The 27,982-nt window shown below is 42.9% G+C and overlaps 1 protein-coding gene across 3 annotated transcripts; it reads left to right on the top strand.

The window, feature by feature from the left end:
- The first annotated feature begins 72 nt into the window (after positions 1-72).
- On the top strand, positions 73-27,354 carry LOC144990462 (max dimerization protein 4-like). Of its 3 annotated transcripts, XM_078943880.1 has the most exons (7): positions 73-323; positions 837-936; positions 5,040-5,069; positions 7,856-7,885; positions 21,163-21,277; positions 22,367-22,529; positions 23,868-27,354. In XM_078943880.1, exons 1-7 carry the CDS (start codon positions 260-262, stop codon positions 24,047-24,049), a joined length of 684 nt encoding a protein of 227 aa, XP_078800006.1. In that variant the 5' UTR covers positions 73-259; the 3' UTR covers positions 24,050-27,354. The 3 variants fall into 3 exon arrangements, with proteins under 3 accessions (XP_078800006.1, XP_078800008.1, XP_078800007.1); XM_078943882.1 differs by lacking the exon at positions 5,040-5,069 and having other exon boundaries at positions 74-323; XM_078943881.1 differs by lacking the exon at positions 7,856-7,885 and having other exon boundaries at positions 75-323.
- Positions 27,355-27,982: the final 628 nt, after the last annotated feature.

Genomic DNA, 27,982 nt, shown 5'->3' with positions numbered 1-27,982 from the left:
GGTGTCGACCGATTCATTGGTCTAGACACGCCCAAGAGACGACGGAATACTTTTTTCATTGGACGGAGGTACGATCACTCACTTCCCTGAGTTAGGTGCTGTTGTTACTGTAGTTTGGAGTCATCTCGACTCAGAAGTGATCATAGCAGGGCGCTCACACCGCTCTAAAAGAGTTTTTACACGGTCATTACACCATTTTATGAACTGTACATTAGTGTAAATAGGCTATTTCTATTTTTTATATAAAGACAACAAGAAGATGGAACTTAATTCTCTTTTAATTCTACTGGAGGCTGCAGAGTACTTGGAAAGAAGAGACAGAGGTATTTAAACATTTGCGATTATTTGTGAGTGGAGGATGCCAGTAACAGCTAGCTTAAGTTTGTGTGTGTTGTTACGTTTTGACGTGCCCTGCCATAGTGCAGGTATGATGTCACTTCAGGCTCAGTGGGACACTATCGGGCGATGGGTCCAAGCTGTATCCTCACAGCAGCTTCCAACTGTTATTTGTCACACGTTTACGACCTAATTTTTTTTCTACAAATTGCTCAAACTTATTTCGACTGCGTGTCGAATTAGTAAACAAATATTGTACAAAATGTCTTTAAATGGTTGTGTATCAATATTTAGCCTGCCTAACATAGATCTAACCGACTATATAGTTTACCCTCCAGTGTATTGTAATCCAATAACGATCGATCACCCTTTTTTTATCCCTTAAAGTGACACCAAGCTGATGCATTTGTCTTTATGCCTTGTCTTTAATGCCTCGTTAATTTCGTTTTGCTGCTCCTGCAGCAAGCTATAGCATTTATGTTTGCTTTGTGTGCCAACAGAGGCAGAGCACGGTTATGCCTCTGTTTTACCATACACCAACGACTTTTCTCGAAAGAAAACGAAAACCTCTACAATGTCCAGAAAAACTCAAAACAATAGGTAAGTATTTTATTTTGGTTTTTTTTAAAAAAATTCCGGGCTTTTATTTTTTAAACTCCCGGTTTGTGTTGATGGAAACCCTCCCAGTCGCACGGTGGGTTTCCGGCCGCCAGCGTTCAGCCTTCACGGTGTTTTTTTTTTTTTCTCACGGAGCTGGGCCTGGCTCTGGTGTTTTGGTCTGTCCAATAAACAGTGCCACGCGTACACTGTCAACTCTGCAGCCTCTGCTCTGTCTCTTTCACTCTCACCTTTTACCACCCCCACCAATCTAAAAACACAACACTTCACATGGGTTTAACCTTTTGTTTATGCAGACCCTCTGATCTGCTGCTTCCACCAAAAGCTTCAAAATGCCTTTTTTTTCTCCTCTTCATGTGGTGTCTGTGTTTAGTTTGATGTGTTTGATGTAAAGTCACATAACGCCGGGTCCTGGGCTCAGAAACCGCAGCCCTGTTTAGATGCATTAACACTTGGTATTAAACTTGTGTTTTTTTGCACTGAACCATTGCTCCTGCAGGAAAAACAAACAAACAAAAAAAAAAACACTCGACACCTCCCATTATTGCTGCTGCAAGAAATCCTCTGGAGTAGTATTACAATACTGTAAGTTTCAGTTTCACTTCGGCCTCGTTTTGCTTTGAGCACAGCTGCACAGCTGGTTAAAGGTCATTTAAACACCAGCAGGTTAATATTTAACTTTGAAATAAGAGAAAAAAGGAAAAAACAGACGAGCAGAAACAGGTGTAGCTGCAGATTAATAACAACGTCTCAATAATGCAGCCTTTTCAGCTAAAAGGATGTTTTTTTCTATTGTTAGGTGTGAGAATTTTACAATAGAAAAGCTTTTATTTCGACGAACCTCCTCCACAGAATTCAACTACTCCTAAAATATAAGGCACAGCAGTTGTTTACTTGATAATCAGACAATTTCAAATGCTAATTGCACATAATGTGCACCAATGAAATCCAAAACAGAAAGAAAATGCCCTCCTTGTGTGCATCAGTGGACCCTTCTGTTCATTATCTATGCCATTTACAGTAAACAGGCAGCTTGACATGACTTGCACGATATGACAAAAGTGTTGTTAGAAACACCAAAATGTCGCCATTGGGCAAGAACAAAAAAATTCATTACAACCACCGTTAGGAAAGATCAGCAGGAGCGAGTGCTATGTCACCACAGACACTTTTAAATGTGTAGTTTTGTGAAATCAAAGGTGATATTTTTAGGGCGCGGATCCCTCCGCGTTCCTTTGATTTCTTTTCTGACACAGAAACATGCTGGGTTTGTGCGTGTGGATGTGAAAGGTATGAGTTTGTTTGTGCTTGACACATGCATACACTCTGTAACAAACAAACCCACTGGGCTTTAGGCCCGCTTTCTCCTTCAAGTTCTTTGGATTGGCAAATACGCCAGCCAACGGCCATTTATAGGCTTTGCCAAAATGTTTAGCGTCTTTTTTTTTTTACTTTTGAGGCTCAACGCTTGCTTGGTGAATCTGTCTCTTCAGGAGCAAAATGCTTTGTTACAATGTAATAAGCATGTTCTGTGCATAGAGAAATAAGAAATCCTGATGGGGTTTCCTGAGTTACTCATAGGCTGTTGTGAAATCAGAAATGCTTCTAAAAAAGGCCTGAAATTTGATTGGCCAGCGATGCCTCGCTTCAATTCTGTCACAGAAGAAAGTGATATTAGAGTATAAATAGCACTGATGAAAAGAGAAACCCCCTCCTGCGGTTTTGACCCCGACTTCAAGGACAGGCTTTTGATGCTGCGCATCGCAAAAAAAAAGAAAAAAAATTGGACATTAAAGTAATTTTGCATATGGGACACTCATCTTTTACATAACATGTAAAGCAGCGTGCCGATTTGCTGTCCTTACAGGTTTGCCGGGTGTCCCTCCCTCATAGTCGTTTCCTGTTCGTACTCTATGCTTTGACTTTAATGTTTCCCCAATTTGCGCTTGTTTGAGGAGCATAACTTCCTTCATGTCCGACTCTTTGTCTGCTTTTGTAGAAAGGCACCAATGAGACACCCAGAGATTCTTCTTAGGAGGATATTTGTGCAGACTCTCTGTTATCACAGACTCAACTGTGACTCCTCTGATAGGGCGGACAGTGCAGTGGTGTGGAGGCCCTGGGCCCGCTCCCTCCTCAACACAGCTGTGGGAACCACTGCTTGGCGAGCACAAGGAGCTCCCAAACAGGGAAAAAGTCTGAAAAGGCCTGTTGTCCGTCTGGCTCTTTGTTGTTGCTGTTTTTGTTTGTAGCTGCTGCGGTAACCATGACGGGTGTCATGAAGGGAGAGGCTGTTTCTTATACGGACTGCAGGGCCCTCCCAGCTGCGTGTCATAATAGGGGCTCTCCCCGGAATAGCCCACATGCAGAGGAATTCTGCAGCGTCTCAGCCTCCAGACGTCTGAGTTTGTTTTTGTTCGCTGTCCAGGCTGCTGTTCGGTGAGCATGCAGCAATGGCCGCAGAGGGCGCATGCTGTTTGCCCGATTGTGGGGCAGATAGGGAAGAGAGCTTTTTACCCCACAGGCTTTCTTATGCTCTTAATTGCTAGACTGTTAAAAAATGCAAATGTATAATCAATCAGAAAAGGTTACGTGTTACAGATGTTGTGAATACGCTAACATGGTTAACGGTAGCGGTATTCGACTATGTTTGGTTTTTTTTTTACGTGTAACTAACAAAGTTGGGAGGTGACAGTTCTTGTAATGTTTGTTTTAGTTGCATTAGTCTGTCTTTTTCATATACAAAAAAGGTTGGGAGTTACAAGTATTGTGAATACGCTAACACGGCTAACGTGTAGCAGTGTCGTAATGTGTTTTTTTTTTTGTATGTGTAGCAGTGTCTGACTGTGTTTTTTTTACGTGTTACTAAGAAGGTTGGGAGTTAACACAGTCACAGTAACGTTTTCATAGCAGTATCTGTTTTTTACATGTCGCCAAAAGGGTTGGAAGTTACTAGAATTTTGAATACGCCAACATGGCTAACATGTAGCAGTTTCCTACTGTGTGTATTTTTATTTAATTTTTTTACGTGTAGCAGTGTCTGGCTGTGTTTTTTTGTTTACATGTAACTAAGAAGCATGAGAGTTAACATAGTCACAGTAACGTTTTCGTTGCAGTATCTGTTTTTTACATGTCGCCAAAAAGGTTGGAAGTTACAAGTATGGTGAATACGCTAAGGGGGCTAACATGTCGCAGTATCCGACTTTATGTCTTTTTTTTTACATGTTACGAAAAAGGTTTGGAGTGAACGTTTACAGTAACATTTTTGTAACGGTATCTGTTTTTTTACGTCTCAAAAAAGGGTTGGGAGTTACAGATGTGGTGAATATGCTAACGCGGCGAACGTTTCTAATGTGGCTAACGTGTAGCGTGTTACAAACAGGTTATGGAGTTAATGGGAATGCAGTTAATAAAGTCTGACCAACTGATGGACCTACCTCTGACTCTTTTTGTCTGCTCAATTCGCCTTATATATAACATAAGTTATAAAAAAGAACATTTATTGTCTGTGCCCCTTATAGTGCAGAAAAATGGTAATTGTCCACATTACCTTCACCAAAATTGAACTCTAGTCTTCAAAGAGCACTGGGTTTGACTTGTTATTGCTATCATAGTTGCAAGCTGTTGTCCTGATGTGGATCATTGGGCATTAGCGTTAGACAATTTGAGAGGAGGCCCTAATTGCTTCCAATCACCCTGAGCTCCATTGTTAGCTCGCTGACTTTTAAGCTGCTCCTGGAAACGTCTTTGATGCTTTGGCCCCAAGATGCTTGTGATTTTGAACCATATACAGACAAGTCTCTAGTACCTGTGGATCAACTCCAACCTTTTATCTTTTATCTTCATCACAGCCAATAACTCTCAGAAATGTTTTCAATGAGTCTACCTTCATTTGAAGGTCTAAAAGACACACAAAAGACAAAGGGGAGACACAGCATTTTCCACTTTTTTGTTCTTTTATTATTTTCTTTGTTACATCAAAATGTTTGATTGTTTGCATCTCCCACCTTTTGTTTAAATAAATGTAAGTATAACTTTTTAATAAATGCAATTGCTTTACTGACACTCCTCTTTCCTTGTTTCAGATCGTCACACAATGAGCTGGAGAAACACAGGTGAGTCCATATTTAAACGGCCCCTACCTTGTGTTCAGTTGATGTGCGTCTTTGAGCTCCGACTCACTAGCCGAAACAGTCACGGCTAATTAGGGTTTTCATTTTAAAGGCACGTCAGAGATTGAAGGTCATCTTGATTCCAACGGTACTTAATTGTGTCAGAAATTAGATACGGAGACGATGTCCAAGAGCTTCACATTTATTACATCTGTTGCCATTTTTGCAACCAATTCCCTGTCATGGAGTAATCCTAGCTACAATGACACATTACTTATCCTATGCCGTTAAGCACCTCATCCCAGCTCACATAAATGGGAATTTTTTTTATTGCGTTTTCTCATAGATGTAAAATAGACGTTAGGCTTTCATCAGCAGGGAGACGACTTCACAGATTCAGATGGTTTCCTCACGGGACAGAAAACCCCTCTGTGTGTTTGTGTGTGTGTTTAGTCAGAGCTGCCTTGCAAAGAAGGAAAAAAAAAAAAGCATTTAGGCAGCGCTTGTGAGAAACTTCCTTTAATTGGTGTTTTCGGAAACAGCTGATGCGGCTATCAGCATGTGAGTAGAGAGCTGAAATAGGCATGTTTAGTCTGCTCGTGTGACACGCTGTCACTCACGTTGAGGGCCCGGAGTTGGCTCGTCACATGTCTCGGGAGTGAGTAAGAGCGTGTGGCGCCCAGAGAAACAAGTCGGAACTTATCCCCCCCCCCCTCTTTGACTTGAGAGGCATAGATGTAGGCCAGGGATGATTACACTTACATATGTTGAGCCATAGCAGTTAACTCCCATTCAGTGATGGGTGTGGTCGATTACCAACGAAATGACGTGCAGTCAACCTGACAAATGCCAGGAAAACCTTCCAAATTTTCTTAGCTCACTTCCTATTTCATCAGTAACCATTTCTGTAAGAGCGGGCTTTCTCGTCTTACCGTAGAGATGAACTACACCTGGAACTGTAAAAAAAAAGTCATGACTTAGCCCACATTCCTGCTGAATATTTAAATGGAAAAACTTGAGAAGCGTAGTTTCTGATGACAGATTATAAACTGACTGAGAAGTGTTGTGACTCCTTCAAGGTGAGTCAACCACTGTCTGAACCTGTCTGAGTTTGTTTTTGTTCGCTGTCCAGGCTGCTGTTCGGTGAGCATGCAGCAATGGCCGCAGAGGGCGCATGCTGTTTGCCCGATTGTGGGGCAGATAGGGAAGAGAGCTTTTTACCCCACAGGCTTTCTTATGCTCTTAATTGCTAGACTGTTAAAAAATGCAAATGTATAATCAATCAGAAAAGGTTACGTGTTACAGATGTTGTGAATACGCTAACATGGTTAACGGTAGCGGTATTCGACTATGTTTGGTTTTTTTTTTACGTGTAACTAACAAAGTTGGGAGGTGACAGTTCTTGTAATGTTTGTTTTAGTTGCATTAGTCTGTCTTTTTCATATACAAAAAAGGTTGGGAGTTACAAGTATTGTGAATACGCTAACACGGCTAACGTGTAGCAGTGTCGTAATGTGTTTTTTTTTTTGTATGTGTAGCAGTGTCTGACTGTGTTTTTTTTACGTGTTACTAAGAAGGTTGGGAGTTAACACAGTCACAGTAACGTTTTCATAGCAGTATCTGTTTTTTACATGTCGCCAAAAGGGTTGGAAGTTACTAGAATTTTGAATACGCCAACATGGCTAACATGTAGCAGTTTCCTACTGTGTGTATTTTTATTTAATTTTTTTACGTGTAGCAGTGTCTGGCTGTGTTTTTTTGTTTACATGTAACTAAGAAGCATGAGAGTTAACATAGTCACAGTAACGTTTTCGTTGCAGTATCTGTTTTTTACATGTCGCCAAAAAGGTTGGAAGTTACAAGTATGGTGAATACGCTAAGGGGGCTAACATGTCGCAGTATCCGACTTTATGTCTTTTTTTTTACATGTTACGAAAAAGGTTTGGAGTGAACGTTTACAGTAACATTTTTGTAACGGTATCTGTTTTTTTACGTCTCAAAAAAGGGTTGGGAGTTACAGATGTGGTGAATATGCTAACGCGGCGAACGTTTCTAATGTGGCTAACGTGTAGCGTGTTACAAACAGGTTATGGAGTTAATGGGAATGCAGTTAATAAAGTCTGACCAACTGATGGACCTACCTCTGACTCTTTTTGTCTGCTCAATTCGCCTTATATATAACATAAGTTATAAAAAAGAACATTTATTGTCTGTGCCCCTTATAGTGCAGAAAAATGGTAATTGTCCACATTACCTTCACCAAAATTGAACTCTAGTCTTCAAAGAGCACTGGGTTTGACTTGTTATTGCTATCATAGTTGCAAGCTGTTGTCCTGATGTGGATCATTGGGCATTAGCGTTAGACAATTTGAGAGGAGGCCCTAATTGCTTCCAATCACCCTGAGCTCCATTGTTAGCTCGCTGACTTTTAAGCTGCTCCTGGAAACGTCTTTGATGCTTTGGCCCCAAGATGCTTGTGATTTTGAACCATATACAGACAAGTCTCTAGTACCTGTGGATCAACTCCAACCTTTTATCTTTTATCTTCATCACAGCCAATAACTCTCAGAAATGTTTTCAATGAGTCTACCTTCATTTGAAGGTCTAAAAGACACACAAAAGACAAAGGGGAGACACAGCATTTTCCACTTTTTTGTTCTTTTATTATTTTCTTTGTTACATCAAAATGTTTGATTGTTTGCATCTCCCACCTTTTGTTTAAATAAATGTAAGTATAACTTTTTAATAAATGCAATTGCTTTACTGACACTCCTCTTTCCTTGTTTCAGATCGTCACACAATGAGCTGGAGAAACACAGGTGAGTCCATATTTAAACGGCCCCTACCTTGTGTTCAGTTGATGTGCGTCTTTGAGCTCCGACTCACTAGCCGAAACAGTCACGGCTAATTAGGGTTTTCATTTTAAAGGCACGTCAGAGATTGAAGGTCATCTTGATTCCAACGGTACTTAATTGTGTCAGAAATTAGATACGGAGACGATGTCCAAGAGCTTCACATTTATTACATCTGTTGCCATTTTTGCAACCAATTCCCTGTCATGGAGTAATCCTAGCTACAATGACACATTACTTATCCTATGCCGTTAAGCACCTCATCCCAGCTCACATAAATGGGAATTTTTTTTATTGCGTTTTCTCATAGATGTAAAATAGACGTTAGGCTTTCATCAGCAGGGAGACGACTTCACAGATTCAGATGGTTTCCTCACGGGACAGAAAACCCCTCTGTGTGTTTGTGTGTGTGTTTAGTCAGAGCTGCCTTGCAAAGAAGGAAAAAAAAAAAAGCATTTAGGCAGCGCTTGTGAGAAACTTCCTTTAATTGGTGTTTTCGGAAACAGCTGATGCGGCTATCAGCATGTGAGTAGAGAGCTGAAATAGGCATGTTTAGTCTGCTCGTGTGACACGCTGTCACTCACGTTGAGGGCCCGGAGTTGGCTCGTCACATGTCTCGGGAGTGAGTAAGAGCGTGTGGCGCCCAGAGAAACAAGTCGGAACTTATCCCCCCCCCCCTCTTTGACTTGAGAGGCATAGATGTAGGCCAGGGATGATTACACTTACATATGTTGAGCCATAGCAGTTAACTCCCATTCAGTGATGGGTGTGGTCGATTACCAACGAAATGACGTGCAGTCAACCTGACAAATGCCAGGAAAACCTTCCAAATTTTCTTAGCTCACTTCCTATTTCATCAGTAACCATTTCTGTAAGAGCGGGCTTTCTCGTCTTACCGTAGAGATGAACTACACCTGGAACTGTAAAAAAAAAGTCATGACTTAGCCCACATTCCTGCTGAATATTTAAATGGAAAAACTTGAGAAGCGTAGTTTCTGATGACAGATTATAAACTGACTGAGAAGTGTTGTGACTCCTTCAAGGTGAGTCAACCACTGTCTGAACCTGTTGGCCCTAAATTATATGGTTCATAGCATACCTGTTGAAAACAGGAACATTCTGAACCACACGGCCACTCAGATGCATGCTCAGTTTGTAGGATTACAGGGATCCCTCGTTCATCTTTAGCTAAAACACACAAAGTTCACATTTTTGTAGAAAAGACCAGTATTTTGGAATGAACCAAAGATTGAAGATTTATGTAAATTTGGCAAGCTAAACGGCTTCTGTACAGGAGACACAACACGGAGGATATCGATTGACAATGGTCTACAACCAATCAAAACATAATGTGCTGTAAAAAAGCAAAACTTACAATCACACATAAAACCTGCCAAACTGTGAGGTCATTTTGCTTGTTTCGATCGTGTGACTGGTCACATCTACAGACCATTTTTTATAGTGCAGTTGTAAAAATTTGACCTTATGTAGACTATTAGAAGAAAACAAATCACAAGAGTTTTGGTTCGGCGTTCTTGCATTCTTTGTGTAGCTCTTTGAGATAACTTGCGTAAGGGTAGGTACTTTCTGAACAAACTATATTTAGTAAATTGTTTTGCCAGCCGCATACTTCTGCATACATGTTTGACCTGTTAAAGATTCGTTAGAGACGTCCAGTTGTTTTTCAGCCCTGCATGATTGACGTCAGGTTGGCCTTTAGAAAGGACCATCTGCATTCTGCAGTGGCGTTAAAGGCCATATTACAAACCTTTCTGGGAACATGAGTCAAACTACGGGTGTGTTTCAAGAACAAAGAGTCCACCTTGAACTGATATCGTCTGCGTAGGTTAAGGTGGAATCATTGAAGAGTAAACAGGTACGCCAACACGTGGTAATGAGAGAAAACTGGTTCTAAATTAAAAATAAAATGATTTAGACTAACTCTAGTTGGTCAAACGGGGGTCAGTCAGGTGTAATTGTGTTCTCAAATGTTGACCATTGATCAAACTTTTGAACTCACCGAACTTTCTGGCATCTGCAGTGTATTTGTCGTAAACATTCTGTAAATATCTGGAACGACACGGATGCAGAAAAGTCCCCAAACAGCTTAGTCATGCCCAAAACCAAAAGCTTTCTGGTGGGCCTGTTCTACCAGTTTACCAAATGCGTGACCAGTTTAATGTCTGTTTAAAGCCTCAGCCCTGTTTAATCTCCAGCAATCCGACTGTTGCCGCTGAAATCTCTGCCTCCTTCACGCCTTCAGACATCAGTCCAGGGAGGTGCTGCTGTTTTGGTCCTGACTCACTGTCTTTGTGTGGTCACATGTCTTGTTTTTCTTTGCGCCACAGAGCCATCCCTTGTGCTGTAGTTTGTTCACATGGCAGACGAGTTGACTGATGAATGTCTGGTTTAAATGCTGGAAGGCTTGAAATCAGTAGTAGAACAGCGTGAGCATGCCACAAGAGCTACAATTTCAGTTCCAATACCAATGAACTTTTTTGTTGTTTTTTTTTGCTCACACTCAGCTTCACAGGTAGTTTTTGTGGAAATATAGTTTCATTATCTCATCAAAGTCACGCAGAGCTCGACTCCCTCGATCTGGCTTGGGTTCTTTGGTCAAACTGAAACCAATTTTCCTAACATTTTGTGTGATTGGTATTTATTTGTTTCCATTTTTACAACTTTACAGCACTTCCAAAGTATTTAATCAACAAAACTTCCCATAACTTATCCTTATTTTAGCTTAAAATTGCTCTAATAGGAGTTCCTGCAACTAACTGATGAATCAACCAATCACAGGTACTAGAACAGTTGTCAAAAGAAATGATCAAATATTTAAAATGATCTTTTGTTTGCTGAATGCTCTTTGATCCTGTGCAAGTGAGGTGTTCCTCACTGCTGTCGCGCCGCTCCCTGCTATATTTGTGCCCCCATTATCAGAATTAGTCATCTGTTTTGGTGGGTGTGGGGGCTCTCACAGGGTCATTTGCCAAGACACTTTCTTCTTATCTGCAGCAGCATGAGGGCAGCTGTGACAGCTGTGTCTGCAGTTGCACGGGTGCAGGCAGAATGCAGCAAAGCATCAGCACCGATGACATTTGTGAAACCATTTGCGGCCGTGCGGTTGGTCTCCGCTGGCATTTCTTCCTTCCTTTTTCTGACTCGAGCCGCTCTCGATCAGCCTCGCGACGAGTCGCGCCGCCGCAGAATTTCCTTTTTTCTTGAGCGGAGCAGAGAGGAAAAAAAAGCCCCAACGCTTTCGTCTTCTCCACTCGCTTCCACCTGTTTACAGGAAATCAGAATCCACTTGTTAACATGTGCTACGTCTGTGCTGGTACTTTGATCCAAAAAAAGGATTTGCTTCCAATTTTTCCCCCCATAATCCACATTTAATGACCTATTTTTATCAGTATCAATAATATTAACGTTAGTGAAAAACACACTGCAATGACTCGCAACCCTTCTGCAGACAAAGTGCTATAAGAACTGCTGATCTTCTAAAGTTTCTCATACTTTATGGATGTTGGAACAAGCAGACCATTTGTCATGGTCTATTCTTCTTGCTAATTAAATTAACTCCCCTTGTGTCATCTTCTCTCAGCTTTGATGAATGACTTATTTGTCTTCTGAGGGGCTCTTTTTCCCTGCAGGGACGCTCAGCAGCGGCCTGCCAAGCTGTTTAAGTTATGCAAGTGTTTCGATGGAGGGGAGGCCCGTCTATCGCCTTGTTGCTTTACCTCTTACTCTCTCTAGAGACAACATCTGTTTTTTTCTGGGTTATTCTGTTTTTCTTTTTCTTTCTTCTCCTTCCCCTCTCCCTGGCTCTCCTTTTGGCCCACAAAAAGTGTCTGAGTCAGCAGAACCCTGAGAAAAAATAGCAGAGGAAAGCTGGCCTCAGACATTCATCACGCTGTGCTGCAGAATAAAACCCCTGCACGCCGGTTTCTCCCCATCTGGACCATTAGTCCATTTTATTGTATAATTTGTGGCAGAATATGACTTGCAAAACCTTTTTTTTTTTAGCTCCTGTTAAGCCATATTTCTTTTGGTAGTTTGGACGTAGAAGTCACCTTATATTTTTAAAAGGGTTAAAGGTCACGTTTGCCCCTGTGCAGGATCGTTTAAAAAAGTTTGGAACATTTCGTCACTTCCTCCAAGTTCGTTTTTGCCCAACCGCCGCATGCTTACGTGCATTTACTTAAACGGTGACGCTCGTCTGTTGCACATATCCAGCCAACATGATCAGCAGTACTTATGCAAGAGGGGGTCGCATTTGTGAAGTTTTCTTCAGGTAGTGGGATCTGTTCGGCCCATTAGCGACATTTAAAGACAAAAAGCTTCTTTCATATGGAGCTGCAGCGTAATAAAACCAAATGTACCTAAAACGTACAAACTCAGAATCTCAGAGGTCACTCAGGTCAAAGCTGGCTGCACTCGTTCTGTTGTGTAGTTTACCTTTTTCACGACCAGTGAATGCACAGCGTCCTCTGATGTCAGTGATCTGTGGTAACGTCCTGATGGGATCATTAGACAACGGGAGGACAGTGAGTTCTTCCATAAGTCAGGTTGTTGTCAGGATGTTCAGTGTGTCACGGACAGCTTCAATGAGGGTAGGTCGTTCCGTCATGCAGAGACGGGTAGATTAGGGGCGTCTTGTCTACGTCCTAGCAAACAAAGGTTTAGCTGTGCTGAATGTTTTTTCCTCTAAAAGGTAACCAGGTTGGTGCAAATTCTCCTTCTCAATGTGGATAATAGCCCTTTTTTCCCTTTATTTTGTTCTGTTTATTCAAATTTTGTATTTAATCTCCCCTATCCACTCTTCCTTGTAACCAGAAGTTTGTAATCGCAGGCTGGCTTTCTGACCTGTGAGCTTCCTCTACGGGTAAACCCCTCGTCTTTCATTGATTTTTGAACGTGGATCAGCTTCCTCATGTATTTCACGATTGTCATGTTGGATAAATAAAATGTGTGGATGGGTTTAGGGTGACTGTGGAGAGGGAAAAAAGCAGTTTAAAAGCCAAAGAGGAGGAGTGCAGGGACGACAAGTTCACATGTATACCCGAGGCAGAGGAGGAGGAGGAGGAGGCGCAGATGAAGACATTCTTAAGCACAACTGAAGACAAGAATGAGAAGCAATGGAGAGAGAGAGGGGGGGGGCGGCTACAGTGTGTCAGGCTGCCTGAAATTCAGGTCAGCGGGGCAAACGCTCCAGTGTTGGAATGTAGAAACAGTAAAATTCAACGGGGAGTTCAGTCCATGCCTGGCAGACACAGACCGAGCCCACTTCAGCTTTGCTGGGGATCTCAGCCGCCGCTTCCACCTTTGGTTGTGTCAGTCACCTTTATTTTCCTCTTTTCAATTTTTTTTAGTTGACCCAAACACAGTCAAACATTTGTGGAAATTGTTGCCGTGCAAATGAGTGAGTTCACCAGCCAGATTTTTTTTTCTTTTTTTTGCTAATTTCCAACAACCACAAAAGAAAAAAAACATTAGATATTGAGCAATAAGTCAAAAACCTCTATTGTTTGGTCACAAATAACAGTTTTTAACAAACCAGTGGCTCTATCTACACAAAAGTGAAGGATTAAATAGTTGAATTAGTTATTGTTAGATGCAAATAACTGCAAATTATTTTAGCGATCCACAAACTTGAAATTAGCATTTTCAGTTTACAGTTTATACATTTATCATTGCTTTGAAGTCTCCGATTTCGTATCATATACAACGTATTACTAACATTCATGTATGTAGCACAAAAAAATTCCTATTGAATTCAGGATTAAAATCACATGTTGAACTGACTGCAGCCACAATGAGTGTTTTTTGCTACAGAGTTAAAAAAAAATGTAATTGTTTTGTGTCATTTGGTCTATATGTTCTGTTTGAAACTGTTCTATTTAATCTAGAAAAGGTTGTAATCCTTTCTTTCCTCTTGTGGATTTGGTTGCAATTTGTAAATTGTCCTGCTGAAACATTTAAAACCCACTGATCATATTTTAAAAGTGGTCTTTTAATTATAGTTATGCTGTAAAATAAAACATTTTTGTTGATATTTTTAGTCGGACACAGTTTCTGCATTTGAAATTTGCCTCTCAGTTGTGGGCGGGACTGTTGGCTCAGAGCAACCCCGCCCGCACTTCTCTGAGAGCTCTCTGTTTACAAGCTTTTTTCTTTTTTTACAAAATCTATAGACATTTAAGGCTGTATGAGAGAGTCTCAGACATACTTTAACATTTTATAGTTTAAACACACAAAGTTCAAATTTTGGTAGAAACATTTTGGAATGAAACCAAAGATCTGATCGCAATTGACGATTTATGTAACTTTGGCAAGCTGAACGCGTTCTTGCATTCTTTGTGTAGCTCTTTGAGATAACTTGCATAAGGGTAGGTACTTTCTGAACAAACTATATTTAGTAAATTGTTTTGCCAGCCGCATACTTCTGCATACATGTTTGACCTGTTAAAGATTCGTTAGAGACGTCCAGTTGTTTTTCAGCCCTGCATGATTGACGTCAGGTTGGCCTTTAGAAAGGACCATCTGCATTCTGCAGTGGCGTTAAAGGCCATATTACAAACCTTTCTGGGAACATGAGTCAAACTACGGGTGTGTTTCAAGAACAAAGAGTCCACCTTGAACTGATATCGTCTGCGTAGGTTAAGGTGGAATCATTGAAGAGTAAACAGGTACGCAAACATGTGTTAAAGCTTACTATATGTTACACATTACCGGTGCAACAAAAATGGCGAAGAACATCGCAGCTATCCAGCTCTACAGTTTTGAGTCAGACATCAGCTTGGACGAACAAAAGACGGACACGGATCTAGTCGTCTATAATTGAATGCACCAGAATGGAGCTCGTGGCCCTGCCTAGCGTATTTTCTACATCACAAATACGATCTTTTTCAAATGGCTTTTTTCTCATCTGCTCCTAATTTACAACGATTTGAATAAATAAATACTCAGAAATGCAATTTTGAGCTTAATATTCTTTATTTATGTCCTCCATCATGAGAAAAACGCCACAAGAACACGTTCAAAACACAAATTTCATCAGAGTGGGTCTTTAAAGGGTTAAAGCTCCTGCATCCCACTGTGTTTTATTTCTGTAGGATCATTTTATTACAGTGAGCGTCTTAGAAATGTTGTCCGTGCTCTGCAATCTGCAAAAACTGTAAAAGATCTGTAAAAAGTTGTAAAACAAAAACTGCTTTCCAGTGTGCTTTCAGGTCAGTTAGTTCTCTCTGGATTTGTCAGAGTTTCCTCGTTGGTTCTTTCCTAGACTTTCAGTCAGGAGATCTTCCGGAGTGAACGGCTCAAGAAGCCTGAAAACATCTCACGCGTTTAGCAAATCATTGTGAAGGATCATTATAAAACCCCAGCTTCTCCGTGTTGAGGGGGGGGGACGATGTGGTATTTGAACTTGCAGAACTTGCCTCCGCTAGTCAGTCCAGCATTTGCAGATGTGTTCTTTTTTTTGGGGTGGGGTGGGGGACGGAGCAGAAGGCAGTAAAAGTGCAGGCCTGTCATTTAAGGTGGTGTTAAAGAAAAACATCTAGTGATGCACAAAGGAGCCGTTCTTCTGGCCGCAGCTCTCTGTTTGCTCGCACAGTCACCTCATGTGTTTTTGTGCGAACGCCGCAATCAGCAGGTCGCGTGAGGAGAGGACTCTGTAATGATCCATGCTCACATGGAGGGGGGGGGGGGGGGGGGTGAGTACACGAAAACAATCAAACAAATCCAATTACTCTGCATTCCTGAGCACGCCCAGTGGAAACCCTCATTTGTCGTGTGGTTACGCTACTATAGGGCATAAGCAGGAAAGTTCTTCCATTTCCTGTTTAATCGCCACCTAAGCGTGGATCGCTGTTGGAGTTTCTTTAGGGGTTTGTGCGCGGGGCGGCCGCTCTGCATTCAGGTTTCTGTTTTCTGTCTGCGTGCGAAGGCAGAGTCATGTGAGAGCCGACGGGCTGCGTGTTCCTGCAGTCAGGAAAATAAGTCTGTGAACGGGGGGGGGGGGATTGTATCCGTCTGCCTCGCCTTGTAGTTGTCACAGCACACAGTGGGTGGGGCGTCCTCGATGACAGAAAACAAACACAGCCTGTCCCAGACGACTGACATTTCATATCGGCGCGATTAAAAAGCGCCTGTGTGTGTGTGCGTGTCGTCCCGCAGGGCGTGGGCAGCGCGGCGGACAACAGGTTCGTATTCCTGCCCTCGAACGTGGACAGAGGAGTCCTGCGGAGACGACTAATGAAGGGCCGCTGACAGATGGTGGGACTGTCATGCTTGTCCTGCCCCGCACCTCAAACCTCCCCTCCTGTCGGAGGAACCTGCCAGCCAGATGTAGAGCCACTATGCAGCCCCCCCCCCAAAAAAAAATTCCAAGGCCCCACAGCCGTGGTCGTACTCACGCAAGGAGGCCTCCCCTTTCCCCCTCATGTGGAACGTGCACGCTGTAAACACTCACTTTGAGAAATAGATTTCAGCTTAGAAATGTAACCCTTAAGATGTTTCGTCAGAATTCAAATCCTTGAGGATGACCTGTTGTTGTTTTTTTCTTCGGCTGCTCGTCGAGTCAGACCAGGGTTGTCCTGCATGCAGACTGGAAACAACAAACCCGTCGTTTCCTCTTCCTTTAAACCCAGCAGAGAAAGTGCAGAGGCTGCTCAGGCAGGACGACCCAGAACTCTTCGGCTGCGCTCCTGTTGACCCGCCCTCAGTCCGGCGAGCCGCCACTCACTGTAGTGGGAAAGCACTGCAACACGAGCACGGAGGGCAGACCTGTTGTCTGTTGGCTCCTCAGTCCCTGCAGCTCTTTGTGATCTGTCCAGGGACACCGCGTGCCCACAAGGGCAGTTCCCGTGAAAACTTGAACGTGTACACGGAGTACCAAACCCGTTTCAGAATATTCCTGAATGTGCCCTTCTCAGGAATAGTTGCTGCACTCAGCAGTAATGGAGCAGACATCAGCAGGAATGATGGCTTTGGATGTTCTACTTTAAGCTGTGTAAAACTTTTTGACAAGAAGTCGTTTTTAGTCTTTTGGTGCTGATCTGATGATGAGAAGGGGGACAAAAAGGGAGGAAAGGCCGGAGGTCTGTCACAAATAATCCCATACAGCTCAGGACGTGGGAGCAGTGAAGTGCAGATCTGCATTTTTAGGCCTCAATCGAGGATCCTACGCCCCCACAACAACAACAACAACAACAAGTCTTCCTCGCCCCCAAAACTCTTCCTATTTCCCCGACAAATTGGCTAGAAGGAAAATGTGTGATTCAGAGACACGTGGTGCAGGGAGCGCACGCCGTCTTGCCCTCTCAGGGACACAACGTTCGCGTTCATCTGGTGCCACGTTCGCTCTGATAAACATTGCGTGAGGAGAGCCTGGCTTAAGGATAACAAACGTGATTGAGGGAGGGTCCAAACGCCCCCACCCGCTCCCACACAGCTCCAACTCGTCGGCGTGCTCGAGTGTGTGTGTTTGTGTTGTGGAAGGGGAAGCACATGTTGTTGTGAGGGAGCTGTCACAGACAAGCTCCAGAGTTTATTTAGGTCTCATTGATATGCATCAAGAACACAAGAAAAACAACACTTCACTGAGGGTTTAGCCCACTTCAGGGAAAATGGAGTTTTTAACATTTTTCTGATGATGCCGGACATATAGAAAGAAAATCAGACATAAAATAGAATTTCTAAGGAATTCTTTATTTTTAATCGTCGTGAATCAAGAGCAGTTGGAAAAAGATGGTATTTGTGACATTAAAAACACGCTGGGCGGGCCTCAAGCTCCTTTCTCGGCTTCATTCTGATGCATCGACTCGTTTTCCTCATCCAAGCTGGTGTCTGACTCTAAAACTGGATCAGCTCCAATATCGCTCAGCATTTTTGTTGCACTTGTGATGCTAGGTTGGTGTTGTGAGGGTCGGTAAGCTAGCGGGTGAGAGTGCACACAAAGGGATGATGGGAAATCAGCAGAGGCTTTTTACTCAGCCCGGTCCCAGCCACATCTCAGATGAATTTCTGATGAACTTCTGCCGCTCTGCAGAAACTATGTCTTAGAAAACGACACAGGTTTTTAGATTTGAGCTAAAAATGGCATAATAATAATTAAAATAGCACTGGGAATGCTTTTTAAATAAATCCAAAGATGATCAGGGTGGGACTTCAATGTTTTGTGACTGTGAGGTTTTCTATATACTGTATTAAAGGCTGTAACATTACATCACATTAGCTTCTCACAAACACATCAGTCATGCCTAACTGACTCTTTTCCGTCATTCTGTGACTTTGCACATTATTTATGTTAGCATTTTAACTGTAAACACCTATTTTTAGTTCTTTTCCTCCATAAATAGTTTCCATCTTTCCCAGCATGCACTGGTCAGCAGATGTTATTTGATGGCAGGATAAACTGTATGTTTGACCGTTTTAGGCGTCGCTCCTTTTGCTTCTCTCCGGGGAGACATTTCTTTATGTTTTCCTAGAAGCTAAATAAATGTTGGCGCTTTGCTTTGAAAGTGGTGAACATTCACCGGAGCTCTTTCTTGTTTTTTCGGAGTGTCAGGTGAAAAAGGTGGTGAGTGAACGTTGGGGAGGAGGGCGGAGGACGTAAGAAGGGTCTAAAACACTGAGCTCTTTAAAAGAGGGTAGTCAAGCAGAGTATTTTTTTTGGGTGGTGGTGGGGGGGAGACGCCTTGTTTTTGCTTTTTATTACTAGAGAGGAATGGGGTTTGGGGTGGGGGGTGCAAGATGGTTGGCTCAAGTTACCCTTTGGATGATGTGCTCCTTGGTGTAGCTGAGCACACTGCATTCAAATACCCCCCTTTTTTTTTCCAGCGCGAGGGAAAGAAGTCACAGGCGAGCTCAGACCGCGTTCCCTTTCCCAAAACAACACCCCTTCTCCCCCCCTCGTGCTGCAGACCCCTCCGCTTCTTCCTGCCTGCTTCCCCTGGCCGCAGACCAAGTGCTTCATGTGGCTGGACTTGAGGCAGGTTGGGGGGCGGCCCCCGCCCTGTCCTCAGAAGACACTTGTTTTCCAGTGGGAGCAGGGTGTGTTAGTGTTGGCAGGGTGGAGCAGAGGGTTGAAGGGGTTCAGTCGGGGTCGTCCCCCCCCCGAGAGAGCAGGAAATAAAAGAAAAAGAGCACTTTCACACGGCCTCCGTGCTGGAAGGCCTCTATGCACCTGTAGAGCCCAGAAGTTGTTTTAAGCCTTTTTTTTTTACGATAAATCTTCTTTCTTAGATGAAAAAAACTTTTAAATAATTCAGTGACTGCAATTTAAAGGTGTAGTTTGGATTAAAAAAACACAACTGATCTTTTAGAAAACTTTTTAGTCCGATCTACTTGAGGGGGGCGTACGGTGTTTTCCTTAAGCAGAATGCAGGTGATGTCCTTCTTGGAAAATGTTGTTTTTTTTTTTATTCCAAAAGGGAGCAGAGGGTAGCTGTGCTCCTCTGTGTTCCCTGCAGAGGAGATCTATCTCCCTGATTAGGTTTATTGTGGTTGGAGCTGATGGCCAGAGGAGATCTCACATTGTCGGAGCTTGTTTGCCGTTCAGCCAGAGTTAGCTGAAAGAACAAGGAAGCGCTTCACGGGTTCAGCCCGACTAAACGGGAGGACTGTAAAGTCTTTATGAATACATGTGATACCGGGACACACAGGAAGAGGGGGGGTTGGTTTAGAACAGTCGGGAATAAGGTCTTGGAAAGCGTCTGTAGAAAGTGGACGGGCTGGAAGATTAGCTCCGTTTAAGCCTCGCTGTCACTTAAACAAACTTAGTTTACTCGAGGATCCGGGGTTGCTGGCCTGCAGGGCTTTGGCGGGGATTTTTCTTGGGTCACTCACAGTCTGTGTCTTGGATTTGAGTCTGCAGGGGTCACTAGAGCAGATGAGAAGCTTATAGTGGTTCCCATTGGGAAAGATTATTGATCTGTACAGAGATATGAAGCGATTAGTCGGCGTGAAGCACATTTTGTTAAGCCGTAGCGGATTCAGACCTAACTGTTTTGATAAGAAGGCATAGATGGGAGGAAAATTCATGAGAAAAATGATAAAAAAATAAACTTGCATCATAAATTAGCAGCTTATTTCACCAAACAGATGGAAACTCAATAAAGACAGACTGATGTAAATAGTGTTTTGGTGTTTTTAAACATGTTTCTGTGGCATTTTTCTGATGAAAAAAGGACATGTATAAAGAAAATTAAGCTTAAATTTGTATTTCTGAGTATTTCTTTATATAAATCAATGTGAATTAGGAGCAGACGAAAAAATACTGCTGGAAAAAGATGGGCGGGCCACAAGCTTCCGCTCCACTCTGATGCATCCACCAGTAGACTAGATCCATGCGCCTAAACAGAGAGCTCTCAGCAACAGGCAGAAGAATGGAGGTTTCCCATCGCCAAAAGCCCCACCCACAACTCAGAGGGGGACTCTTTATTTTTATTTTATTTTTTTACTTGTCCTCTCCAACAGCTGAGCAAACAGATGAGAGTTGAAGGCCTCTTGTGTTGTACAGATTTTACTGTAACAACATGGGGTTATGAATCTTCTGACACACGAGGAGTATATTTGAATAAACCCCTTTTGTGATTTAGGCTAAACTTTATTTATATTGTATATATTTGTAACCGTTTATTGTTGGACCGGACATAAAAGAAGAGGAGGGAAGAAGAGAGACTGATGTTGGGGGGAGGGGGGTGAATGATGATTACAGGGGGGGGGGGGTAATAAAGCATCATAAATTATTAAGTAACAAGTTGCTGGAAGTTTATATTCATTACTGTCAGGTGTAGATGTATAATATATCTAAAAGGGGCAGGGCCTGTCCACACACACTCAAGATTTTCACAAGAAAATCATGTTGTTGATACAATTCTGACTCTTTTTATGCCCTGTGTGAGGTATTTAAGGCAAGTAGGCAAACAGGGGAGGCGTCTCCCGCCAACACAACTCTCGATGTGTGGGAGACACTGCAGTGACATGACAGCACAGTTATGAAACCCGGCTGCATGCGTCTCACAGCTCTTCTGATCATTTATCGTAGCTGCAGCTCTTGGTGTTCACTTGCATTGATCGTCAGCTAAAGTTGATTTAAACAATCCCTGAAACTCCTGACCCCACTCGACCCTCTGGAGACGTGTCAAATTTAAAAAGCGAAACCCAAGCTGGCTTTTGTGTGTTTTGAAGCTGTGGAGATGCAGATGGGAGCGTTGACTCATTCTGTCTTTGTGTGCTTGCAGACGTGCCAAACTGCGGCTCTACTTGGAGCAGCTGAAGAAACTGGTGCCTTTGGGGCCAGACAGCACGAGACACACCACTCTGAGTTTGCTCAAAAGGGCCAAGATGCACATCAAGGTAAACAAAGAACCGAGGGAATGTGCTCACATGACGGCAGACCAAACAGGGGACAAGTGTGTTTGGAACATAAAAGAGGAAAACTGTATTTGTTATCATCTACAACCTTGTGGGTTTGAACTTAGTTTCTTCTCCTCTAGGAATACCCTGAAAGAAAAAAAAAAAAGACCGAAAGGAAGAAAAATAACCTTTATAACCAACGAGCAAACAAAGGGGACCAGAATTCTGTCAGCTGATCTGTAGATAAGAAGACAACATGATGTTGGGTTTGTGAGCCACCTTTCCCCTTTAAGGTCCATTCAGGTGACAGAAATGAAGACAGGAGCAATAAAAAAAACACACACAAAAAAGAAAGTAGCTGAGCAGGATGGATGATAAAAGGAAATCCAGGAAGGAGTGTGTGTGGATGCAGCTGTTGAGATGCAAAGAGCAGTTGATGTCGTGGCTTCGTGATCAGGCTGTTTACAGGCAGCAACAGTGTGGTTGGTGGAAGGCAAAGATGTTGGCAGAGGTTTTTTTTTTTTTTTTAACCCTTTCGTTTCCTGTTTACTGTGTATGTTCTTCTCTCTGCTTGAGAGAACGCGCGCCAATTCTCGTCACTGCTCTGGTGTCACAGAAGGGTTTCGCGCCAGGAGCGCCTTTGATTCACCACCGGAAAAAAAAAAACCTTCAGATGCAAACGAGAGCAGACTAAACCCCAGAAAAGTTTGGGTTTGTTCTTCTAGCTTTTTATGGGTAAACATTTAGAGGTTACAGAGAAATTCCAGCTGACGTCTGTCTCTATCTGAGTATCTGTTGGTACATTTTCTTCTTCTGGAACTCTGTCAGGCATGAAATAGAGGCATGTTTGAGGGGCTTTTGTTCTCCAGAACATCAGGAACAGCACTGATGTGATTTCTATCTCAGTCTCGCCTATGCAACATTATAGAAAACTGCAACAATTGGGTACATGGAAAAAAAGAAAAGACAGGAATTTTATCTTTATCTTTTTTTTTCTTTTTGCATCCTGAAAATTCAAAAAAGGAAAAAATCTTAATCTTAAACATTTAGTCAAGCCTGATGCCAATCTTTCCTTTTTTCTGTCTGCAGAAGCTGGAAGAGCAAGACAAGAAAGCTTTAAATGTGAAGGAGCAGCTCCAGAGAGAGCACCGCTACCTCAAACGCCGCCTGGAGCAGCTTTCTCTGTCGGGATCGGTAGAGCGCATCCGCACCGACAGCATGGGCTCCACCATTTCTACTGATTCAGAACAAGGTATGCTGGTTCAGATGGGAATTTCTTGGGCCCCCTTCAGTCCCTAATTTCTCCCAAATCTGGATACTAAAAAATCCTGAGTGCACACAGATGAGAAGGATGTGAGCTTCTCTGTGTTCTCTGAAGTGGAGGTGGCACTTAAAGCCTCACTTAGGGGGGTTTTTAAGGCTGGTCTCTGATAAACTCCCGATTAGCTCAGGATTGTTTGAAGGGTAAAGAGTCGGGTTAAAGGTTAACCCCTTAGATTACAGATAAAGAGGTCTGTTGTCCCTTTTTTTAGCTGCTATAGGGAGATGTTGCGGCATGCGGGCCCTTTGCCGTGCGATTCCGAGACCATTCCTCATCCCTGCGATTGTTAGTCTGCTTGTCGGGTCACACTTCCCTGGAAAGCTATAGGCTGCAGAAGTATGCGTCCTAATCCTGCATGAGGAAAACACACATGCAGTTGTTTATCACAGTGGATTGTCTGTGGGAGCACAAAGATCTGTCCGTTCACTCCGTATCAAAGGGTTAGGTTTAATCCTGAGGTGCAACATGCTTCCTTGCATTTTTTTGTTTGTGATGTACTTAATGCGTGAAGCTTTGACACACCGGGCATTTGACGAGTTCAAGAACATGCTAGACACGGGTTCTTGAATGCGCATATAGCCCATGGTGTTCACACTTGACGAACAGGGAGGGGCTTCTTCTTCTTTTTCTACTGTTTACCAGCACATGTCCGCCACCCACAGTTGGAGGAGGAGGTTTGGTGTGAAATGTCAAAGCGGTGCCAATCTTGCTCCAGGTGTTTTCTTTCACACAAAGACTTAGCATCATAGATTTCAAGCCAGGCAAAAACCACAATTATTCATTTCTCCTCCGTGATCAATTTTCAAACGGTTGGGCATTTTGTGAATTAAAAGCTGTTCAATCAATGCATCACTACCAAATCAGAGGCCCTGATTGGTCAAACTTTGACCTGGTTTAACTTTCAATGTGCATTCAATGGTTGCAAATGGTCCAAAAAAGTCCTAAAAACTTGCATAGCTATGTGTAAACACCTATGAACCTTTTCACATAGACTTCATTGGAAGTGGTCGCATGTTGCTAAGGGCGATAAGAACGTGGACTGCCTTTATGGGTGGATGTGGGGTGTGGACAGGCAAAAATGGGCGATAATGTACAGGGCAGTCAGTTAGCTCGCCCGTGGCCTGTAGAGCCAAACTGTCCCTGTGCAATTTTAGATTTTTCCACGCAAACTGTACATGTCAACCCCCCCCATACTGGTGGATGAGACTGAGGTCTAAGTGAGGGGCTTTATTTTTTTTTGTCTCTAATATGCTTTCTGTTTTCGTGCAGAGGTGGACATCGAGGGCATGGAGTTCACCCCGGTGGAGGCCGACAGCGTGGACAGCATCAGTGACGGCGAGGAGTTGGAGGAGGAGGAGGAAGAGGAGGACCACTACAGCCTCCAGAGCAGCTCCAGCGACACCAGCTACACGGCGACACATTCCCACAGACTGCAGCCACACCACTGTTAGACACGGCGCCAGGCCTCCGCCCCCCCTCCTTCTCCTAATTGATTTGCAGCTCGCCCTTCATCAGAGTAGTTCACGACGGCGGTACGCTCTGAACTTTTGTTCCTCCTTTCCTGGACACGACTCAGCAGGAAGCATACCCCCCACACTCCCAACTGTTTACCTGCCACCCCCCCTCCAACCCCTTTCCTCTGTTGCTGCAGGCTCAGAAAGTGCAAAGAGTTGGTGGTTTTTCCATCTGATCGTTCTGTGGTGAGGTGGACAGCTTTGACTTGTTAAGCGGCACGCGAAGAGGAGGTCAAACGCAGGCCTTCAGCTATTGTTACAGAGGAATACGCCTTAAGGCTTTCCCTCAGAAGTCTAAAATCGGACCGATGCTAGATGCTAAAAACGTTTTTTTTAACCAAAATTCAGAAAAAATAAGAGAAAGACAAAATATCAGTTTCTAAAATTCATTAAAAACACATGCTTTACTATTTTTCTTCATTTAACGTTAAGCATGCAGTACAAGTTGACAGAAATGATTTTTTTCCCTCCATGATGTCATTTGACCATGAAGACGCTTGAAAAGGATCAGAGCTGATCAAATAATGTAAATAGTTGTACAGATGTTGTTCAAACCCTTATGGTTCCGCCTGGTTGGGCTGCCTAACCACTACTCCACACTACTGACCACTACACTGTAGCACCCTATGGTGTGGATGGACTACTATGTCACACAAGCAGAGAGAAAAATGTTTCCCAACTATAAAATCACCTTCTCAGTAGCTGATTGATGTAGCAATAAGTACAAGAGGCTTCCTGTGGGTGTTGACTAGTTCCTAGTGGAGCATAAGGTGCAAGTCGGACACAAGTCCCCCCCCCCCCTTTTTTTTTCAGCCAGTAGTTGGCGTGCTGGCACTTTCAAACAGACCCCCCCCCCCATTTCATTCACTAATGGCACTGTCCGTGCGCAGCTCTGATGGTTTTCCTGTTGCGTTTGGTGCACAGATGCATCTCCCTTCAGCGTTCCGGTTAACAAGTCAAAGCTAGGAATGCTGGGAAAAAACAAAAAAAGTCTTCTCCTTTCTGTCACCCTCCGTCTACGTTCTTTGGGGTCCGTGTTTCTAAAGTACCCCCCCCCCCCGACTGTACCTTTTGCACAATCCCGACAGACAAGGCGCTTCTGTTCTTTGGTCATTCAATAATCAGTAGCCTCCATCTCTTGCAGTCTCTAGAGCTTGGCACTTTAAAGTTAAAAACAAAAGAAACAAAACAAAACAAAAGTGGGCCGGTCCAAGTCGGCAGGTCTGACCAAAAAAATATAAAAGTACAGAAAAAAGAAAAACCTGCAAACAAAAAGAAACTACTTGTCACTAAAAGTGATCCTATTAGCTAGTGTAGTTTATATTTCTTGTATTAAATTTTGTATTATATTTTCCTAAATGTTCTCATATGATGAAAATACAAAAAAATGTAAAAAAAATAAAAATGGAGCAAATGTATTTATCCCCCTCCTCATCTCTACCTTCGATACATTTCTATAAATATATTTATCAGAGAGACGGGCAGAAGCCGGGCTTTTTGAAGGGAACCCGGGGACAAAGCTAATACACTGACCCGCCCCTCCCTCCTTCTCCCTTGGGTGACATTTCTGCTGTCATTCTGTGCCTTGGCGAGTCTTTTACATCTCTCCTCCTCCTCCTCCTCCTCCTCAGGTCCCACTCTCTCCAGTTCCTCCCTAGTCTTCCTTCTGTTTGCTTGTGGCGGTGATTTCAACTACGCAAACCGCCGCCACGAGGAACAACAGGGTAGGATGCAATTTTCAGCACAGTAAGGACAAAATTTCCCCCCCCCCCTCATTGCTCTGTTGGGGTTTTTGCTGAAACCACCACCGCCGCCAACCCGCTCCCTCATGATGCCAGTACCACCTCCGTCGTGGAAAATGTGCGTTCGAACACACTGGTAAACCCCCCCTCCTCTCTTCCCAATGGCAGCTTCCAGTTGCTCCGGACGGTCACCAACGGGGTCGTAATCCCCTGGGGGTTTTTTTTGTTTCTATCTTCTTATTACAAATGTTTGATGGCTGTGTTTGTTCAGTGGGAGCCACTGGGAGAGGAGCGATAAGTGAATAATCCAATCAATGGCAGCTTAAGGTGTTATCCTCCGAGCTCCTAGTGCTCCTTCTAATATATATTTAGTGTTATCCATTGATCAGGGGACCTCTTGACACACAGCAATATTACCATCTTGTGCTTTCTGAGGGGGGAGGGACAGGGAGGGGGTTGTTTATGCGTTTGTTTTTGAGGACAAACCGGTGGTTTTGCTTTTCACTCTGTGGTGCATTTTCTTTTATTTTGGTGACCAACACTTTTATTTGGATGATTTGACCTCCTATCTGCACTCTCTCCAAAACACTGCAGGAGGCCAAAACCCCCCGAAAAAAAACTTTTTTCTTTTTTTAAATTAAAGTTTACATTCGCGTTAAGGGAAAAAAAAAAACTGACTCTTTGTAGCAAATAAAAGAGAAAACAATTTTTTTTTTCAGCTTGGTAAAAACAACAACAACAAAGCGAACAGCGCAGTCCAGTGTGAACGTGATGAGAGGATTCTCTTGCACAGAACCTTCCATGAAAATGAACAAAGCCGGATATGAGATTACGTGTTTTTCAGTGCCGTCATTGAAAAATGTACATAGCACACAAGCGCACACACTCGGGATGAGTTCAAGGTGTTAACATTTGGCTTGAATGTGTGTATGGAAATTCTTTTAATGATGTGCCTTGAAAAAAACAACAACAAAAAGTTATTTTCGTAAAGGAAACCACAAGATTGTACCATTTCTATGGACTGTTGAATTAGTTCCAAAAAGAGCCTTCTGATGGACGGTGCTCATTTAACCCACACGACGGCTTCCAGCTAATATTATTCCTGCCAAACAGATAGTCACTTTGTTTTTTTTTCTTTTTATTCCATGCTTTGAGCTCATATTCCTGAATAGCTTTAACTACCTTTAGAACAGCTTCCTATTTTTCTGTACTCATGTCCCGTTTGTCTCCGTGTTGTGGGCTGACGCTCTCCAGTCAGCTGAGAAGAATCACCAAAGGGTGAACTGACTTAGATGTTGCTGATGTCTGATGTTCTGTCAGAGACCTGTGAAAATGTTATTTTCAACAACAGAGAAAAGTTATCGAAGTTCTTTTGTTTGTTTGTTTTGTGTGTCAGAGTGCATGCACGCAACTACCTGGTGCTGGCTACCTGTAAGCAAACACTTGAAGGTATTGTGCATTCTCTCATTGTAATATAAATAAAAATTTTATATATAAATATCTGATGGCTTTTGTTGTGATTGGTAGGTTGGAGATGGTTTAGTTTATTCTAAAAAATTTTAAAAAACGGCACACCCGCGCTTGAAAGAAAGCCAAATTGACCTTGACGACAAGAGGCGGTAAAGACGACCGTTAGGCGGAAAATGGACATTCTACAAAAATGATTCGTCAGGCTTACCAGGTCAGGTTCTTCTCTGTGCTCTCCGCCGTCGGAGGCCACCCATTCCAAAATTGGCAAGTTCAGGTAGGTAAATAATAGCTTATATCCAGTCATTCAATTAAAAAAGTAGAAATTAATGCTACAGATGCTGAACGCTAATCAGGTTTTAATGTAAATGAAAAAGCTGCGTCATTTTTTGTCTCTCATAGTCTATTACAGTGTTTTTCAACCAGTGTGCCGTGGGAAATTGCCCTCATTAACTGATCTAACAACTTTTTCCATCTCCAAGAGATCAGCTCTTCATCCAAACAAGCCCTGATTAAACACTAAGTAGTTGTGAATATGAAATATCGTAAAAGACTTTTTTCTTTGTGTTTCTTTGATTCTATTAAAGACATTTTGATAAGAACGACGGTACCGTGATTTAGCAGCAACTAAAGCTGTTTTCTGAAAATTTTTGAAAAATAC

The sequence above is a fragment of the Oryzias latipes genome (assembly GCF_053564925.1).
Source record: "Oryzias latipes strain Hd-rR chromosome 1 unlocalized genomic scaffold, Olatipes_Hd-rR_3.1 chr1_Y".
NCBI classification, from domain to species: Eukaryota; Metazoa; Chordata; class Actinopteri; order Beloniformes; family Adrianichthyidae; genus Oryzias; species Oryzias latipes.
This window is presented reverse-complemented; position numbering and strand designations above follow the sequence as displayed.

Excerpts from the sequence above, each read along its gene's own strand:
- LOC144990462 (XM_078943880.1), top strand. The coding sequence starts at position 260 with ATGGAACTTAATTCTCTTTTAATTCTACTGGAGGCTGCAGAGTACTTG. Across the intron at positions 5,070-7,855 it reads AATGAGCTGGAGAAACACAG|ATCGTCACACAATGAGCTGG; the intron begins GTGAGTCCATAT and ends TCCTTGTTTCAG. Across the intron at positions 7,886-21,162 it reads AATGAGCTGGAGAAACACAG|ACGTGCCAAACTGCGGCTCT; the intron begins GTGAGTCCATAT and ends GTGTGCTTGCAG.